General features: G+C 42.6%; 1 protein-coding gene across 3 annotated transcripts in view; it reads right to left on the bottom strand.

Moving 5' to 3' along the window:
* The window catches only part of eea1 (early endosome antigen 1), a 98,568-nt gene extending 78,721 nt beyond the window's left edge, over positions 1-19,847 (bottom strand). For all 3 annotated transcript variants that reach the window (XM_043713344.1, XM_043713345.1, XM_043713346.1), the window contains exons 1-3: positions 19,683-19,847; positions 14,747-14,833; positions 12,072-12,200 (exon numbers count right to left, since the gene is read on the bottom strand). In XM_043713344.1, coding sequence (XP_043569279.1) covers positions 12,072-12,179 — 108 coding nt within the window. In that variant the 5' untranslated portion in view covers positions 12,180-12,200; positions 14,747-14,833; positions 19,683-19,847. The remainder of the gene's footprint in view (positions 1-12,071; positions 12,201-14,746; positions 14,834-19,682) is intronic.
* Between the last annotated feature and the right edge of the window lie 1,297 nt (positions 19,848-21,144).

The raw sequence follows: 21,144 nt of genomic DNA, 5'->3' as shown, positions 1-21,144 counted from the left end.
TAAGGACAAAAGAGTAACCAGGGACAGAATAGGGCCCCACAAAGATCATCAAGGCAGCCTTTGTGTGGAGCCGCACAAAATGGGGGAAGATATTAAACAAGTATTTTACATCAGTATTTACTGTGGAAAAGGACATAGAAGCTATAGAATGTAGGGACATAGATGGTGACATCTTGAAAAATGTCCATATTACAGTGGAGGAAGTGTCTTGAAATGCAAAAGGTGGATAAATCCCCAGGACTTGATCAGGTATACCCTAGAACTCTGTGGGAAGTGATTGTTGGGCCCCTTGCTGAGATATTTGTATCATCGATAATCACAGGTAAGGTGCCGGAAGTTGGAGGTTAGCCAACGTGGTGCCACTGTTTAAGAAAGGTGGTAAGGACAAGCCAGGGACCTATAGACCAGTAGCCTGACATCGGTGGTGAGCAAGTTGTTCAAGGGAATCCTGAGGGACAGGGTGTACATGTATTTGGAAAGGCAAGGACTGATTAGGGATAGTCAACTTGGCTTTGTGCGTGGGAAATAATGTCTCACAAACTTGATTGAGTTTTTTGAAGTAACAAAGAGGATTGATGAGGGCAGAAGGGTGGATGTGATCTATATGCACTTCAGTAAGACGTTCAGCAAGGTTCCCCATGGGAGACTGGTTAGCAAGGTTAGAGCTGATGGAATACAGGGAGAACTAGCCATTTGGATCCAGAACTGACTCAAAGGTCGAAAACAGAGGGTGGTGGTGGAGGATTGTTTTTCAGACTGGAGGCCTGTGACCAGTGGAGTGCCACAAGGATCAGTGCTGGGTCCACTACTTTTCGTCATTTACATAAATGATTTGGACGTGAGCATAAGAGGTGCAGTTAGTAAGTTTGCAGATGACACCAAAATTGGAGGTGTAGTGGATAGTGAACAAGGTTACCTCAGATTACAACAGGATCTTGATCAGATGGGCCAATGGGCTGAGAAGTGATAGATGGAGTTTAATTCCAATAAATGTGAAGTGCTGCGTTTTGGGAAAGCAAATCTTAGCAGGACTTATACACTTAATGGTAAGGTTCTAATGAGTGTTGCTGAACAAAGAGAACTTGGAGTACAGGTTCATAGCTCCTTGAAAGTGGAGTCGCAAGTAGATGGGATAGTGAAGGCGGCGTTTCGTATGCTTTCCTTTATTGGTCAGAGAATTGAATACAGGAGTTGCAGCTGTACAGGACATTGGTTAGGTCACTGTTGGAATATTTCATGCAATTCTGGTCTCCTTCCTATCGGAAAGACGTTGCGAAACATGAAAGGGTTCAGAAAAGATTTACAAGGATGTTGTCAGGGTTGGAGGATTTGAGCTATAGGGACAGGCTGAACAGGCTGGGGCAGTTTTCCCTGGAGCGTCGGAGGCTGAGGGGTGACTGTATAGAGGTTTACAAAATTGAGGGGCATGGATATGGTAAATAGACAAGGTCTTTTCCCTAGGGTGGAGGAGTCCAGAACTAGAGGGCATAGGTTTAGGGTGAGAGGGGAAAGATATAAAAGAGACCTAACGGGCAACATTTTCATGCAGAGGGTGGTACATGTATGGAATGAGCTGCCAGAGGAAGTGGTGGAGGCTGGCGCAATTGCAACATTTATAAGGCAACTGGATGGGTATATGAATAGGAAGGCTTTGAAGGGATACGAGCCAGGTGCTGGCAGGTGGGACTAGATTGGATTGGGATAGCTGGTCAGCATGGACGGGTAGACTGAAAGGTCTGTTTCCATGCTGTACATCTCTATAACTCTATGAAATGTTCACACACAACCAAAAGACACAGCAGCCCATAACAGCATCAATACATCGAATTGACAAGTCTATACAAAATGGTAGTCAAGGCAGATGCTATACAGTCAGTGAATTTTTACCCAGTCAAATTTTACCCAAAGAATTATGACTTTACTTCAGATAATTGGTTGACTCTTATCTGTCCCGTGAAGTGGTGTAGTAAGACAGTTATATCAAACTGCTATTCTGCTAATTCTAGAAAGCAGCCCACTATCACAATCTATCCAACAAGGCTGAGTAACAAATGCAAGCCTCGTTAATGACACCCATCTTGAGGGGGGGAAAAAAGTAAGCTTGCTCTGTTACCAGCGTCAATTGACATAAACTACTTTCTGGTATATGGCATTGACTGGATGGTTACTTGGTCCTGCCCCAGAGTTGTGTCATTATGTGACCACTCAGGATGACTAAAATAATACTGGAATCCTCTTGTGTGTATATATAGTGAAGAGGATGGATTTCAAAGCAGCCTACTAATGAACTGGACACCAGAGGCTCAAAGTGCTCTGTCCACGTGATAAGGTGGTAAATATAAACATTAGTTTGAGGGAAAAAGACCAGCACTGAAGGAAATGTACATTACCTGTAAGACACATGCACTGTGACAAAGAAAGAGTAAAGAACCAAGAGATGTTTGCCTTAGACATGGCCTGAGTTATTCACCTTATAGGTGCTGAAAGCAGCAGCCAGAACCAGGCTTTACTTGGAATAGGTTAATTCACAGAGCGAAATATTAATTCACAGAGCGAAACATTACAAGATTGTGTTTTAAAAATAGAGGAGTGGGCAATTTGGCCCACTGAATCAGCTGTGCCATTCAATATGATCATGTGAATCCTCTGATTCAACATCATACTTCTGTCCTCTCCCACCAGCCAACACCTCCAAATACAGGCACGTCGAGCATAGATCTCCTTCTGCCTCGAAAGACGGGCCGGGTTGGCAACTGGTCACAGATACAATAGTCAGAGAAAGACTTTTAAATTTCACCAGTGAAACTTGCTGTGCAGTTCAAAATGATAGCGCCCTCCAATCGATTTACATTGATATAACCTGTTGAATCTGCAGGACAGGCTGGAGGGCCAACATCTGCTCCTATGCCTGACTCATGTGCTTCAACTTTCTCCTCACTCAACACAACCAGCAGCAAATACAGAACTAGCTAGCAAAATCTAAGCAGCCCATCAGTGGTAATGAGAGCCACAACTTAAGGGTGCTCCTGTAGTAAGGCTTTTAGGATGTCAAAATATTGCTGATCTATTTAGGTTAAGTGCATATATTCCTTAGTAACTGCTTACATTGCTGTTCCTAGCTCAGTGCAAACAGTCGGCCAAACATGCAGAGGCTGCATAAATTGGGGAACAAACAGCAATATTACCAGCAGTCGAAATATCTACCTCACTGTCATTGATAAAATTCAAACTCAAAAACCAGCTTAAATGGTGCTCTCTGGAGAGGTTAATGCACATCATAGAGTTCTCTTCCCTAGTGATCTTAGTTAAAAATCACACAACACCAGGTTATAGTCCAACAGGTTTAATTGGAAGCACATTAGCTTTCGGAGCGACGCTCCTTCATCAGGTGATTGTAGTTGTCAAAGATGAAGACGTTATGATCGAGGATAAAGCGGATGAGTTGCAGGATGGTGTTTGGAGATTGGCAGTTGTTGGTGTTGAGTACTGAGGCTGTTGCTACGATGCCATCCTTGTGGGGGATGCTGGTGTAGAGTGCGGAAACGTCCATTGTGACGAGGAATGTTCCCGGTTCGACTGGTCCGTGGGTGCTGAGTTTCTTAAGAAATCCGTAGTGTCGCGACAGAAGCTGGGGATCCCCTGTACAATAGGTTTCAAGATGCCTTCCACATAGCCAGAGAGATTCTCACATAGGGTCCCATTTCCCAATACGATGGGACGTCCCGGTGTGTTGGCTTTGTGTACCTTTGGAAGGCAGTAGAAGTCGCCTACACGAGAAGTAGGTGGGATGAGGGTGCGTAGGGAGCTCTGAAGGACTGGATCCAAAGTTCTGATCAGTGTGTTTAATTCTCGGGTATGTTCTTTGGTCGGATCAGCTGGTAGTTGCCTGTAGTGTTCCTGGTCATTCAGTTGTCGGTACACTTCCTTGCAGTAATCTGTTCTATATCACCTGATGAAGGAGCGTCGCTCCAAAAGCTAGTGTGCTTCCAATTAAACCTGTTGGACTAAAACCTGGTGTTGTGTGATTTTTAACTTTGTACACCCCAGTCCAACACCGGCATCTCCGAATCATGACTAGTGATCTTAAGCGTTGTAAAATATACCGATTCACTGAAATATTTGGCATCTGACTTAGGGTTTATCCTGTTCTATTAAAACTGCTGCTCACTGTGCATGGACCCATTTAAAAATGAAGTGGTCACCCATTTAAGACACAGATGAGGAAACATGTGTTTGTTCCAGAGGGTTGAGAATCTCTGGAATTCCCTTCCTCAAAAGGCAGTGAATGCAGAATCTTTAAATATTTTTGAGGCAGAGCAAAATAAATTCCTGGTAACCAAAGGGATGAAAGATTTCTGGGGACGAACATGAATGTAAAGTTAAGGTTAAAATCAGATCAGCCACGACCTTACTGAAAGGCAGAGCAGGCTTGAAGGGCTGAACGGCCTGCTCTAATCCTTATTTCTCTAAGAAGGGGTTGTTTCAGGGGGTGGTGGGTTTGGATTTATTCTGTTCCCTAATTCTTAGGTCCACTGAAAAAGTTTGTGCTGCCCTCCCCCCCCCCAACCCCCGCCGTGAGATTTAGTGTATAACGTGTATACCTCCATCTGACAAAGATTAATATTGGCATTTAGTATTTTACAGGGGGCCAGAAGGAAATAGGAAGAGAGAGCAATACTGCCCTGTTCTCCTCTCAAGGTGAGGAGCTGTCAACAAACCATCCCTAAACTGCCAATCATCCTTCCACCAACTCAGTTATCCAATAGGGTAAGATTAAAAACAGAACCAAAACAGAGATTGCTGGAGAAACTCAGGTCTGGCAGCATCTGTGGAGACAGGAACAGAGTTAACATCGAGTTCAATGACTCTGCTTCAGAACAAGATTAGAATCAGAGCTTATAAACGTTCAGCTCAGTGAAAGAGAGTTGGTGATGTATGGAGTAGGAATGATGGGGGGCAACAAGCATCTTTTCTGTTCAGAAAAAAATGTCATGATCACATAATGCAATTTACTCATCTTCTGCACATTTTTCAAGGGGAAAACAAAATACAATGAAAGGAGGATAAATAGATTTCTGCTTCATTTTACAATGCTATTAGGCAGGAACTGGGGCACCTAAATTGAGAACAGATGTTCTCAGGAAAATGCACAACAGAAACATGGAGGTTGTTCACTTGTTGATAGTGGCACAAACCTATTCAGCACTGAGGCAAGGGAGGGATGGTAGGGTGAAGGAACCTTGGGTGACAAGAGATGTGGAACATCTAGTCAAGAGGAAAAAGGAAGCTTACTTAAGATTGCAGAGGCAAGGATCAGACAGAGTTCTAGAGTGTTACAAGGTAGCCAGTAAGGAACTGAAGAATGGACTTAGAGCTGGAAGGGGGCATGAAAAAGCTTTGGCGGGTAGGATTAAGGAAAACTGTAAGACATTCTACAACTACGTGAGGAAAAAGAAGATGGCCAAAGTGAGGGTAAGGCTTATCAGAGATAGTGGAAGGAGCTTGTGCCTGGAGTCAGGTGGTGGTGGAGGTCCTTAATGAATACTTTGCTTCAGTATTCAGTGAGAAGGATCTTGTCTTTTGAGGACAGCATGAAACAGGTTGATATGCTCAAACAGGTTGATGTTAAGAAGGAGGATCTGCTGAAAATGTTCAAAAACATAAGGATAGATAAGTCCCCTGGGCCAGACGGGATAAACCATAGGTTGCTACAGAACGCAAGGGAAGAGACTGCTGCACCTTTGGCAATGATCTTTGCGTCCTCACTGTCCACTGGAGTAGTTCCAGATGACTGGAGGGTGGCAAATGTTATTCCCTTGCTCATGAAAGGGAATAGAGATAATCCTTGGAATTACAAACCAGTCAGTCAGTCATACATTTCCTGATGAAGAGCTTATGCCCGAAATGTCGATTCTCCTACTCCTTGGATGCTGCCTGACCTGAGCTTTTCCAGCACCACACTCTCGACTCTGATCTCCAGCATCTGCAGTCCTCTGGTTCTCCTCGTCTTACTACTACGGTGGGCAAAGTATTGGAGAGGATTCAGAGGGACAAGATTTATGATTACTTGGAAAACCATAGCTTGATAGTCAGCACGGCTTGCCTCAAGTCGTACTGAATTCTTTTGAGGATCTGACAAAACACACTGAAGAAGGTAGAGCAGTGGATATGGTGTACATGGATTTTAGCAAGATGTTTGAAAAGGTTCCCCATGGTAGGCTCATTCAGAAAGTAGGGAGGCATGGGCTACATGGAAATCTGGCTGACTTCATAAAGAATTGGGGCCCATAGAAGACAGTGGTAGTACAGTCAGATACATTAGGGACATTTAAGTGACTCTTGGATAGGCACATTGACGAAAGTGAATTTAAGGGCATGTGGGTTAGTTTGATCTTAAGAGTAAGATAAAAGGTCGGCACAACATCAAGGACAGAAGGGCTCTGCTATACTGTTCTATATTCCTCTGTCGTCCCATTCCTCACCTCCCCCCCCCCCCCCCCCCCACACCTCCCTTAGTCGAAGCAAAATGCTCAGAGGCAGACTATTGTTTTACCTCCTTCATCTTTATTCCGGGCCCTGGAGGGGGAGAGAACGACCACCCATGAGCACAGAGACATGAGTTCATGGTCTTCTCCGGAACAGCAGTTTCTCAATGAACTATATACTCATTTTACAGGGAGCAATATCCAGATAAGGCAAGACACAGTAATTTGGTGACCATTACAATCAACAAGTATCAATAGCAAAGATTAAGCCATCTGCTGTTACACAGTGAATAACTGGTTTCACATAATGAATACTTTCCACCTTGTTAAACTGACCTCACGTACTGAATGCCATCTCCTCTTGTTAAATGGCTGTACATAATGAATGCTTTTCCACCTTGTTAACCCATTTCCCTTACCTCCAGCACCCCATTGTTAACTCTAAGTTCTTATCTGATCTGAGTCATGCTCAGCTGAAATGCTTGTTTCACAAAACTCCGAACTTGACTCTTTCCCTGTCTGCTTATACCCGATACACATTCTCACCTCCGTAAAACATTGCAAAAACTTAAGTCAAAAGGTTGTGAGAAGGAAGGTCTAAAAGCCTGATGGATAAGCTGATAGAAGTCAGATCAAGATAGTGGCTGAAGTTTAGTCAAAATGATTATCTGAATAAGCAGTTGGCTATTTTTGACTGAGCAGAGGAGACATTTCTTCAGCAAAGGATCATGAACCTTCAAAAGTTCAGAGTGTTGTGGATGCTCAGCCATTCAAATTATATATTCAAAATACAGCTACCATGGGAATCAAATGATATTGGGATAGTGCAGAAAGGGGTCAAAATTCAGTCATGACCTTGGAAAGTGGTAAAGCAGGTTCAAAGAGACAAATAACTAACTCTATCCTTCATATCAAATCATCCAAAATTGTTGAGGAAACAATTTAGCTCTTTGATGTGGGAGGTAGGCCGCCTACTTGCGGAACGTTTCAGAGAACACCTCTGGGATACCCGGACCAACCAACCCAACCATCCCGTGGCTCAACACTTCAACTCCCCCTCCCACTCCACCAAGGACATGCAGATCCTTGGACTCCTCCATCGCCAGACCATGGCAACACGACGGTTGGAGGAAGAGCGTCTCATCTTCCGCCTAGCCAACGCCCCTCCCCCAAGTCCCTCCTCCCTACCTTTTATCTTAGCCTGCTGGATACACTTTCCTCATTCCTGAAGAAGGGCTCATGCCCGAAACGTCGATACTCCTGCTCCTTGGATGCTGCCTGACCTGCTGCGCTTTTCCAGCAACACATTTTCAGCTCGAGTCTAAGCATACCCAACTTCACAGGCAATCTAGTGTTATGAAACAAAGGTTGACTCCCCCCCCCCCCCCCAAGAGAAGTAAAACCAAAATACCCAAAGAGCAGCACCTCACCCCATAATATGTAAAAAGAGGGTGAAAAGTGGTGCAACCTGCTTTTCAGCAACTTCTAGTAGTTGAATAAAATAAATCCCTGATACTCACTAAAATTAACAAGTAACAATTTATCTAACAGTGAACAAATTAAAGAAACTATAACCAAATCACAAATTCCTTTTAACTACTAACTATTCCCGAACAAAACAGATTCTAATGGTATGCTGTTCTAATAAATAAAAGTCTCACTCAGAAACAAAAAAAAACAGAATTCACAGTCTCTCGAAATTATAGCCAGGTTGTGTCTTCTTCCTCAATTCTCGTGTCAGGAATATCTTCTCCATCGTCAGTACTGCTGTTTTTTTTAGATGGTGCTTTCTATAAGACATAGGTGAGACAATGACAGCCAGCGCTTCTCTCTCAAGAGCAGAGAGCCATTAGCTCTGGCAGATGGCAGCTTACTCTGAGGTCTTTGCCCAACTGCCCCCCTTCTTTTATATCCCTGATGACATCAATAGTTTTACAATAGGTTGTCAAAACCATCAGATTTAAATTTAATAAGTTTTTGGTATCTAAGTGCCTGGTTCAAATTGATTGGCTAAACTCAAAAACCTGTTTTCTTGGTACAAACTGCTGCTTGGTCTTTCGATACAAATGTTTCAGTTCAGGCTCTGTGTGCTGCCAAACTCAAGCTGCTACTCACAGACATCCATGTGAGATCTCCAAGCACAGAAAAGTACCATTTTTTAAAAAGGAACCGCGCAACGCTTTCCCCATTTTACAAACATCAAATTCTAACTTCCTGCCTGCCAATCTACAATTACTTCATCCAACTTTGCAACACTAATAGGTTGGAAAGAGCACGAAGACTGTGATGTACATTGTGAAAAATGGAGTCACCTTAAGTAACCATCTGCTGATACTCTAGCAGACTGAACAACGGGGTATCCAGGCACAAAACACTCCTGCTAAGTGCAAGCAGAGTCAGAGTCATACAGATGTACAGCACAGAAATAGAACCTTCAGTCAAACTCATCCATGCCAACCAGATATCACAACCTAATCTAGTCCCACCTGCCAGCACCTGGCCCATATACCTCCAAACCCTTCCTACTCATATACCCATCCAGATGCCTTTTAAATGTTGCAATTGTACTAGCCTCCACCACTTCCTCTGGCAGCTCATTCCATACATGTACCACCCTCAGCGTGAAAAATTTGCCCCTTAGGTCTCTTTCAAACCTTCCCCTCTCACCCTAAACCTATGCCCTCTAGTTCTGGACTCCATCACCCCAGGGAAAAGACTTTGTCTATTTACCCTATCCATGCCCCTCATGATTTTATAAACCTCTATAAGGTCACCCCTCAGCCTTTGATGCTCCATGCAAAACAGCCCCAGCCTGTTCAGCCTGTCCCTATAGCGCAAATCCTCCAACCCTGATAACATCCTTGTAAATCCTTTCTGAACCCTTTCAAGTTACACAACATCCTTCCGATAGGAAGGCGACCAGAACTACATGCAATATTCCAACAGTGGCCCAACTAATGTCCCGTACAACTGTAACATGACCTCCCAACTCCTGTATTCAATACTCTGACCAATAAAGGAAAGCATACCAAACGCCTTCTTCACTATCCTATCTACTTGCAACTCCACTTCAAGGTCTCTTTGTTCAGCAATACTCCCCAGAACCTTACCATTAAGTGTATAAGCCTGGCTAAGATTTGCTTTCCCAAAATGCAGCAGCTCACATTTATCGGAATTAAACTCCATCTGCCATGTCTCAGCCCATTGGCCCATCTGGTCCAGATCCTGTTGTAATCTGAGGTAACCTCCTTCGCTGTCCACTACACCTCCAATTTTAATGTCACCTTCAAATTTACCAACTATACCTCTTACGCTCACATCCAAATCATTTATATAAAAGACGAAAAGTAGAGGGCCCAGCACCAATCCTTGTGGCACTCCATTGGTCACAGGCCTCCAGTCTGAAAAACAACCCTCCACCACCACCCTCAGTCTTTTACCTTTGAGTCAGTTATGTATCCAAATGGCTAGTTCTCCCTGTATTCTATCAGCTCTAACCTTGCTAACCGGTTTCCCATGAGGAACCTTGTCGTACGTCTTACTGAAGTGCATGTAGATCACATCTACCACTCTGCCCTCATCAATCCTCTTTGTTACTTCAAAAAACTCAATCAAGTTAGTGAGACATGATTTCCCACGCACAAAGCCATGTTGACTATCCCTAATCAGTCCTTGCCTTTCCAAATACATGTACATCCTGTCCCTCAGGATTCCCTCCAGCAACTTGCCCACCACCGACGTCAGGCTCACCGGTCTATAGTTCCTGGCTTGTCCTTACCACCTTTCTTAAATAGTGGCACCACGCAAGCCAACCTCTAGTCTTCCAGCACCTCACCTGTGACTATTAATGATACAAATATCTCAGCAAGGGGCCCAGCAATCATTTCCCTAGCTTCCCACAGAGTTCTAGAGTCTACCTAATCAGGTCCTGGGGATTTATCCACCTTTATGCATTTCAAGACATCCAGCACTTCTTCCTCTGTAATATGTACATTTTGCAAGATGTCACCATCTATTTCCCTACATTCTATATCTTCCATGTCACCACTGATACTCGTTTAGAATCTCCATTTTCTGCGACTCCACACAAAGGCCGCCTTGATGATCTTTGAGGGGCCTTATTCTCTCCCCAGTTACTCTTTTGTCCTTAATGAATTCGTAAAAACCCTTTGGATTCTCCTTGACTCTATTTGCCAAAACTATCTTATGTCCCCTTTTTGCCCTCCCCCTTAAGTATAGTCCTACTGTATTTATACTCCTTTAAGGATTCACTTGATCTGTCCTGTCTATACCTGACATATGCTTCCTTCTTTTTCTTAACCAAACCCTCCATTTTCTTTACTCATCCAGCATTCCCTATACCTACCAGCCTTCCCTTTCACCCTAACAGGAATATATTTACTCTAGATTCTCGTTATCTCATTTCTGAAGGCTTCCCATTTTCCAGCCGTCCCCTTACCTGTGAACATCTTCCCCCAATCAGCTTTCCAAAGTTCTTGCCTAATACTATCAAAATTGGCCTTTCTCCAATTTACAACTTGATCCGGTCGATCTTTTTCCATCACTATTTTAAAACTAACGGTCACTGGCCCCAAAGTGCTCCCCCACTGACACCTCAGTCACCTGCCCTGCCTTATTTCCCAAGAGTAGGTCACGTTTTGCATCTTCTCTCGTAGGTACATCCACATACTGAATCAGAAAAGTTTCGTGTACACACTTAAATTCCTCTCTATCTAATCCCTCAACACTATGACAGTCCCAATCTATGTTGGGAAAGTTAAAATCTCCTACCATAACCATCCTTTATTCTTACAAATAACTCAGATCTCTTTACAAATTTGTTGTTCAATTTCCCTCTGACTATTCGAGGCAACAGTCGTCTTTTAAGTCAGGAACGATCAGTAATTTCTTAAGAGCTAGCAATACAGGAAACAGACCATTCTGGTCTATGTTTATGCTCCACACAAGTCCCCTTCCATCCTATTACATCTCATCCTATCAGTACATTTTTAAATTTTCTTTATCCTTCATACATTTATCTGGTTTCCCCTTGCTACACACTTTTATTAACCCTCCAGTAAGGGCTTTCACATTCTCAGGTAAAGGAATTTCTCCTGAATTCCATTGAGTTTCTTAATCACCCTCTTACATTGCTTTTTCTTAAAAATCGGACTCCCTGCTAATTGGAATTTTCTATGCATTTGTCATATCAAAGAAATTTTCCCCCCAGAGAAAATAGCTTCCATTTAGCATCTCCCTAATAGCTGGTAACATGAGTACCCATGGGCATAGAAACACTGCATAACAGGGCACATCATTTGGATGAAGAATTCCAGCAACATCCTTGCATCACGTTTTGAGCCAGTCATAGCCTTATGCAGACCTGAAAGGGGGGGGAAACTTTGAGACAAACACAAAAGAACCACCATGCTGGCAAGAAGCGTGCTCTACTAGGCAGGAAAAAAAGCCAGCTCCCTACTGCTGCAGAAGGAACAAAACACAGGAAAAGCAGGACGTCTTTCAGGTCAGGAAAAAAAACCCCACCACCACTTCACCCAGAGAGAATTCAAACAAAAAGCAACCCACACTAACGGCTGTTTCTGTGTTTAGCTGCTCCTGTATCGCCCTGTCTGTCTCAGTGTGCTCGTCCTGGTCATGCTCAAACAGCTCAGTTGATGTTAGAAACGTTTGCATACAGACCGGACAGATGAAGCCCTGGAAAAGGTGTTAATCGCAACTATAATTCTGAAAGTTAAGAGTGAGATCAAGCACAACAAATTCTAATGTCATCCCAACTCTGAAGGTGACACAGGCACATACTCAGATTTTAAAAAAAAGAAAGAGAATCTCGACCACATTAGGTAATTAGGCATGATTTAAATAAAGCTTGTAACATGACTAATGTCCCTTCTGCTTGACTAATGAATGAGCAACACATACAAACATGGTCACATGTGCTAAGCCATTTAGAAACGGAATCTGGGAGCATTTTTACACACAAAGGGTAACTCAAATCCAGAACCCTCTCATCCAATGGGGAGCAGCTGGAAGTCTAGGATCGACAGGCATTTTGACCAGGAAGCGTTTTGAGGAATTTGGAGCAAAGTTTGGTAAAATGGAAAGGAAATACAGGTCAGCTATGATCTAACAATGGTGAAAGATGCTATAGTAGCTGAATGGTCTCCTCCTTTTGCTACGTTCATCACATTCAGGCAGTCACTCTGCGCCATGCTTAGCGAAAATCACATCCTTAAGGATGAAGGTAAGATGACAAAGTTGTCTCAATCAATTCTACAATAACAGGAAGGCATCTGCATAAGGGTCTTCAATTCCAGTTTCTTGGACTCTATAATGCTTCTTGTCCATTTCCTTTTGCTATGTAGTTTTAAAGCTGAAATGTTTGACAATGAAGACGTCCACAAGTTCATTAAAGTCAGTGCACAGAGCAGTTGTCATCACCATAATAATACCTCGCTGCATTCTTTAGATTTGATCAGGCAACGGTTCAAACACTAGTGGCCCTTCTCGAAGTCAACTCCACAAACATTCAAACAAAAACTTCTGCAAAGTCTTCTTCAATGGACCGGACACTGTCAGGATGACCGAAAAGCATCTCCTGTGCCAAGTCCTGATTTCTGAACTCTCAAGTTCCAGGAGATGACAAAGAAAACCTTCCAAAGACAAGCGAGCTCTTCTTGAAATGCGGCAGTACTGGCATTAGGCACTGACAGGTGCTTGCTAGCTATTGTTCAACGTGGTGACACCCATCCATGGAAGTTGCATTCCAATTTGAGTCCAATTAATCCTGATGGGACAGAGCAGTGGCAGTGGAGGAAAGAGGAGGAACTAAATCCCACGCAGCAGATCCCAATGCTTTGTATGACAACCTGACCCCCATGTCCAAAAATGTGCGGGTTGAGAACTGGCCTCTTTAGTCTTGACAAAAGCTCAGAACCAAGTAGAAATCATCCTCAAACTGAGGGACAGTTGCTGACAACCTGTCACTGTCTGAGCTTTCATTTCCTCTTGATCTCCATCCCAGGTACAGAATTCCTTGTATCACCTCAAAGACCTTCGGTGCATTCCCATTTCCGGTTTTGCTCCCTTCAAGCATGTAACAAATCGCTTCAGAGATCATTCTTACTCCCCAACCTTCTTGTTTTTTTATTCTGATACTTGTCCGTTGCTCTCGAATGCCTGATCCCTACCCAGGTGTAGACTGGCATTTCCAACTTCATGTTTCATGATCAGATTGACAGTGGATACAGTATTAGTTTCGTTTGTACATCTCTCAGTGCTCATTCGTCAAGTAGACCTCACAGAGCAACCTTCATTCTTCAAACAGGTACTGATGAACATTAACTAGTCAGTGTCAAGGTTGGTGCCAAGAGCAGAAGGAAAAACATTTTAAATGAGTTAAATTATATAACGAGCAGACGGAAAATGCCTGAATTTTCATGGGTCAGCAATGACCCTTAGCATTTTACTCAAAGAAACAAGGGAACATTTGAGGTTATATAGTCCATTGAGCTTGTTTCACCATTCAATGAGATCATGGCTGACCTGGATCTGCTCAACTCCGCCACTTGCGTTCCGTGTACCCTCAACACAAACAAAAACATATTAATCCCAAATTTGCATTTTTCATCAGGTCCACCGAATCCAGTCTTTTTTGGGGACATAAACTTAATGTTTACTAGATCAAAGCAACTGCAGAAAAATCCAATTAAAATAAAACTGGAAGGGGCTGTCGTGGCACAGTGGCAGTGTCCCTACCTCTGAACCAGAGGCCTGGGATCAAGTTCAGAGATGTGTAATAACATCTCTGAACAGGTTGATTAGAAAATATCTCAAAACAAAACTGCTTGGGTCACCTAGCATTACCCTTGGTTAACTGTCTGCATGGATAATTATAAATGGACAGTGAACATTGCTCATGCCAGCAAAACATTCATTCCAGGAGAGAAATCAATTAAAAACAGCTTCCTGTTATTCCCCATAAATGGGCTCACCATTAAGGTTATGCCCCCTTGCTCTCATACCAGAGTAAATAGTTTCCATCCCTCTGCTCTTGAAAATCTTTTCATCATTTTTAAAAACACCTTGGTTAGACCTTCTCCTATTGCTGCACTCGACAGAATAAAAGGTTAATCTTCCCGAGGTGCCCTCAATTTGGACAAAATCTATTCGAATCCTTTCTCCCTCTGTTGTACCAGCTAATTTTGAACAAATAAAACTTACATATTGTTTCATTTACTTACCTCAGAACCACCTTCATTATTGACTTCCACAGCTGGCGCTGTTGTCACTGAGGTGTCTGGGTCAGAACTCCCAGAGCCTAGAGGTGTCTGTAGGAGAGCAAAACATTATCAGGTCAGACAGAATGAACATAATCCTGTAAAGTAAGGTGCTTCACACTGAGCTAACCCAGGAGAGAATTGCAAGGGCGCAACACTACGTCTCTCACCATTTCCAAAGGTTCCCCCTCCTGCAGGCTTCCAGATCCAAAGACAGTCAGGGATACAGCCTATGGCTTTATGTGCAATCAATCTTGATGATTGCATGACAGCTTACCTCAGATACTAACCTACATCTTCCAGGATGTGTGCACCTCCCCTCCATAAGTATGACTATAATCAAAAGCCCAGGCTCAAGTGGGTGAAGTAGACCAAGTAGGACTCCAACCACTGGCTGCAGCAGCATTACTATCAAGGCCTGTGGGAATCCACAATGTCCACCAACTCAACTGCTCTTGGATGACTTACAAAATAAAGACACTGTAGGAATGCAAGATTTTATGACACAAAGTGCATTACAATAACTGAAGTTGTTTTTGGCAACGTTGTGATAAAACCCAATAGCCACTTTTAGAACACAAGAGGAAACTGCTCTGTTCTTATCTGAAACAGGACCACATGGTTTTTCACATCCATCTAAGCGGCAGGCTGGGGCCTCAATATTTCTTTTCAACATGCCATCTGATAGATGGCACTTCTGACATTGTGCAGTGCTATGGAAGTTCAGCAGAGTGTCAGCCTGGATTCCTGTAGAATCCCTACAGTCAGGAAACAGGTCATTCAGTCCATCAAGTACTCTGACCCTCCAAACAGCATCTCACCCAGACCATCCCTGTAATCCTGCAATTCCCATGGCTAACCCACCTATCCAGCACATCGCTGAACACTATGGGCAATTTAGCATGGCCAATCCACCTAACCTGTATATCTTAGACTGTGGAAGAAAAACAGAGCACCCAGAGGAAATTCACGCAGGCCTGACATGAAGGTGGAATCAAACACGGGTCCCTGGTGCCATGAGGCAGCAGTGCTAATAACTGAGCCACTGTGCCACCCTAAACTTTGCACTCAATGAGAACTAAAAGCCAGGACAAAAGAGGCTAGTGAGCGACGGTCAAGTTGTCACTAGCAGTACATGCTTCCAATTTGCAGAAAGATTTTGATGAGCATCGTTAATTCCATTGCTCGAGAATCACCATATAAAATGTTTGTAAAACTCATTGCATAATACAGTTAGCTTTGACTAAGATATTAAGATTTCACTTAAAAAGAACATGATCATTGAACACATCAAATTACAATTACAACTAACTTCCTACATTTTTCAGTCATTTTTCCACCAAAACAAAAGGCAAAACTCAAAACCTAATGAGGTGCCTGTTGAAACAACTGTGTTAGTACTTCCTTCATGATAAATATTTTTCAATACTTGATGAAAAGTTTAACTGAATTCTTCAAAGAACTGGCCAGTTAGTTTCAACAAGTGAACCTTCTGCGACCAATTTCAAACATGTCAATAAGAGAAGACTGAATGTCAACTGGGAAGTAGTAATTGGTCAGGCTTTAAAATCACAGTGGCACAGGGGATTCAGTGCTTTATTTCCCCTCCAAACTCCACTCTGATTTTTCCCCTTCCACTCTTCTTCGCTCCCACTCACATTCAGTGTGCACTGCCTGTAACGGGCTTTGAGTGTAAATTTCTAATTTGTTAGCTGGGTGATTTACTGGTGGTGGTTAATGGTTAACAATAACGTCAATGATCGGGTGGCAGAAGAGATGCTCAGGTGTGTTTATAACACTTTCGAATATAAAGTCGGTTTGGGTCTCTTGCAATAATGTCCCTGTCTTGGAACAAGGTCACCCAGGTTCAAGTCCCACCTGCTCCTGAGGGATTTAATAAATCTCTGAACAAGTTGTTTAGAAAATATCTAAAGTCACACTGGGACTCTTGTAGTACAATGCAGTATCTTTACCATGGGCCAGAAAGCTTGAGTTCAACTCCCACCTGCTCCAGAAGTGTGTCATAACATCTCTCTGAGCAATGTGAAGACTTAAAAAAATGAAGAGGAGAAAAATGTAGAAGAGAGATGGAGTGTCAGCAAAATAATTCCTCCAACAATGTAGTATTCCCTCAATACCAGACTGGACAGTCAGCCTGGAACACGGGTGTAAGTCTCATATCTGGGGCATGACTGAAAGGTGACAGAAAGCATACTACCCCTCTAAGTGGTAACTCACATTAAGAAAGTACAACAGAGCAAGTGGCTATTTTGTTAATGGTCATACTTAGTGACCGTATGTGATCGAAAAAGGGTACATAATTCAGAGACTCTTAAGTTCAGGTAACGGAATCAAATGAAACGGAGCAAAGATGATGAAAAGAGGTACAGATCAACCGCAAAACAGGCAGAAAGAGCAGCATGGCCTTCTGCTCTTTCAAAGTTGGTCACAAAACAATGGATATCATGAGTGCGATATCAGTGCCAGTCCAATGAAGCAAAGCTGCAGGCAGAACAAAGCAAACTAAATATGAGATTGTCTGAAACTCCACAAGACAATGTCTGGCATCCTGCCAACAACTGGAGAGCTCTCAAAGAACTGCAGCTGGGCTAGGTGCTTGGGGTAGAGTCACATCAGAAATGACTGACCCAAATACATTGATCCCAGGTCAATAAACAAACATGTCAAACCACGCCCTTAACAGCCTTGCCAAAAATGTAAGATTGTCCTCAAATATCCAATGTACTCTTGATCTGTACTGTGACAATGGAGGCTGCCTGAGTAGCACTAATCTCCAAGGAAAAAATCCTGTGTTTGCTCCCTAGTGTACAGATTGTCCAGTCTCACTGTCCAGCGAGATTGTCCAGTGATCCATACTGGAAAGTGATAAGGACAGAGTTTGGGTTACATCCAACATGGTGAAGAATGGCTGCTGAGGTGGTCACTTTGAGCCTCTCAGAACAGACCCATACATGAGTGAATGCTTCAAGGAGGTGAGAAAGGAAAGACCGCTATTGCTGGAATTAAACAATGCTGCAACCAAACTTAAATATTGCTCCACTTCTTCCAACTGAACGGAAGGTGCAAACAAGATGTCCTGGAGCAGTACAGAATCCAAAAGAATATTCCTAACAGGATAGATAGGGAAAAAAAAATGCCAGCCTCTTCTGAAAGAGAACGCATCAGGGAAGGAATGATAATAATTAATGAGCTTGATAGAGACAAGATGAACATTTCATTTGTTCACTGCCGCAAAAAGACATTTTGTTGAAGTCTTACAACCACTCGTCTGGACAGTTGCAACAGTATGAATGTTAAGTATGACAACATGAGAAAAACATACTAATTGGTTGTCAAGTGGATGCAAATCAGTAGAGGTATTACCGTTGAGACTGGACCATGATCATAACTGACAGTTAAGTGCCAAGCTGTGTTTAAATTTAAATCAGCAAGGTTGACTCTGAATAGTCAAGGCACTGCCAGGTAGAAATGAACTTGACATTAGCTGTTGCCATTTTGTTAAGTTGAAACTGACATGTGAACATGTTATCAACAAAGAATAGGGTCTTGTCTCTTAATATACGTAGCTCTTGCAAGTCAGCCACACTATAAATCCAGCTGACAATCTTAAGTTAGTTGTTAACGTAATTATTAGCATGCTCAAATTATTTAGCAAATGATTTAAAAAGGAATCAATCTAATAGGAAGTATAAGAGAAACCTTTTTTACTCAGAATAGTGGAAATGTCAAACATGTTACTACATCTGGCAAACAGTATAAAGGCATTTAAAAGGAGAAGCTGAATAAGCACCAGAGACAAAAACAATAGAGGATATGCTGATAGGGTATATGAACTAGGCTGGGAGGAGGAAACTCATGTGGAACATACACATTGACATAGACCCATGGACTGAATGGCCTGTTTGTGCTGCACAATTGATGGGCTTGACAACAGATTCCCAAGAACCACGTTCAGCACATTGCCCAGTATCAGTTGGGATAAGCCCAGTTGAGAGGTATATTACTGCAATCCTCAGTTAATCCACCTTTAACAGCTACTTTAAATCCCAGGTCGCATGTCATAGTTCTGCAAACTCACTGCTTTCAAGATTCTTAACTTGTTACAACAGTATGCTCTGTTCAATTGTTCTGTAAACACCATTTTCTGAAAGTATAGGACTGCAATGAGAAAAATTGACTGCTCAGCCACAGGAGCTGTACAGTGAGTGTTTTTTCCATCATAACACTGCTACAATTCCTGCTAATGACTTTGTTTACACCCTCAATTGTTCAATCTCCAAGTCAAACACCCCTCATTCCTGACAGTGCTGACTAGCTGAAATGCAAAGGATAGCATCGAATGAGTCAGTAATGATAATATGATAAATGATAACCAGAAAGAGATCACAACATGCAAGCTCAGGTTAGAGTGAAGTAAACTGCAAGAGTGGAAAATATGGGGGCCCTTATCAGAGATTTTAGTCGGTTTGTGAGGAACAACATTCAGAACCAAAACATAGGAGAAAAATCAAACATTATCATGACTGAGCCTCAACTGCACCCTCACTTGACTACTTATAAATCCAAGTGTAAATTCTCATGAACCAAGTTACATGAATTTGACCCAGAATGTGCATTGTCTCCTGTTGTATATCTAACATCCCATCTTCACTCACTTTCCAACCAATGTCATCCAAATGCAATCCGAGAAGTAACTCACTACCTCCCTGAGCATCAATCCATTGCAACACACACAATAAACATACCTAATTTAGCGCCTTCTCAACGGTAAGGATGGTAGGCATGCGAATGAAGGAGCCTTAACAAGTTCAATGCTGACATGGGCAGAGGAGCGAGTTTAAAGTGGGTGAGGTGCAGTCAGTGTGCAACTTGTTCCTACCTGTTGCTGTGTTTGTGGGTGTTGTTGCAACTGCTCCTGTCCAACGCAAATGGGCAAAGTGTTTTTGGTCAGAAGAATATTGAAAGGTTTGGTCAGAAGAATGTTCAGGAACTGTATTAAATAAGGATAAAATTCTAAAACAGTGCAAAAGCAAAGGAACTCAGACATGCGAATCCATAGATCATTGAAAACGGCAGGAGATGTGGAGAGTGCAGTTAATGGAGCACAGCGTTATCAGCTTTAATAATAGATGCACAGAGTAAAAGGGCAGGGGGTAATGTTAAAATTGCACAAGACATTAGACCTCAACTGGAGTATAGTGTACAATTGCAAGCACTACATTATAAGGAAGATGTGAATGCATTGCAGATTTTTTTTTTGTGTGTGTGTATACATCAAGTCCTTATTTAGGGTAAAAAAAAGACTTGATGGGCCGAATGGCCTTACTTCCACTCCTATGTCTTATGGTCTTATGGTCTTATTACAGAGATGATTTACAGGAATGAGAAACTTTGGTTATGAGGACAGATTGAAGAAGTTGGGACTGTTATCCTTAGAGAGAAGGCAAAGAGGATATCTGATAGAGGTTCTCAAAACCATGACCAGGCTGGACAGGGGAGATCAGGAGTTGCTACTCCTGCTCAAAAGAAATAAAAGCAACAGGATTTGGATTTAAAAGGATGTGCAAACGAAGCAAGGATAATGTGAGAAAACTTTGTTTTGAGGCAAGTAGTTAGAATATAGAATGCATTACAGGAACCGTTATGGAGGCAGGTTCAAGTGAGGCATTCTAGAAACCATTGGATGATTACTGAGATAGAAACGGTGCACGGGGATATGGGGAAGAGGCAGGAGATTAGCAATAGAAAATAAAACCAGAGCAGGCACAACGGACTGAACGGGCTCCTTCTGTGCCATAAAAATTATGTGATACTGTAGAAATACAACCACCATTATAGTGCCAGAAAACAGAGAACCCATTTTACACACAGCAAAAAGACAATGACCAGATCTGGTGTCTCTGATGTTGACTGCACGATAAATATTGCCAAAGGCATTCTTCTGCTCTTTTTCTAACAGTGTGAGGGAATCCTTTACACCACCCGAGAGGGAAGATGGGTTTTAAAGTCTCATCTCTTACCTTCAGCAGTTGATTACTACCTCAGTACAATGTTGCTGGACAGGCTGGATGGACAAAATCAGATGAGCATATTGAATCAAGAACAGAAGTAGTTCAGGAATTAACAGGGTTGCTAAGTAGTTAGAGAGAGAAAGATGCCCAACAATGGACATTGGAAATGAAGCCCTGGCAGCTCAGACCAAGCAACAGCTGAATGAGAAATTGAGGGTAAACAGAGAAGAAAAAGGAAAATCTGATGGATGAATGACATTGACGTAGACTTAAAAGAAAATGAAAGAGGGAGCTAGTTGTTGCCAACTGATCCACCAAGGCTACGGTCAC

The sequence above is a fragment of the Chiloscyllium plagiosum genome, chromosome 23 (genome assembly GCF_004010195.1).
Source record: "Chiloscyllium plagiosum isolate BGI_BamShark_2017 chromosome 23, ASM401019v2, whole genome shotgun sequence".
NCBI lineage: Eukaryota > Metazoa > Chordata > Chondrichthyes > Orectolobiformes > Hemiscylliidae > Chiloscyllium > Chiloscyllium plagiosum.
Note: the sequence above shows the minus strand (reverse complement) of the source record. Positions and strands in the feature narration are given on the sequence as shown.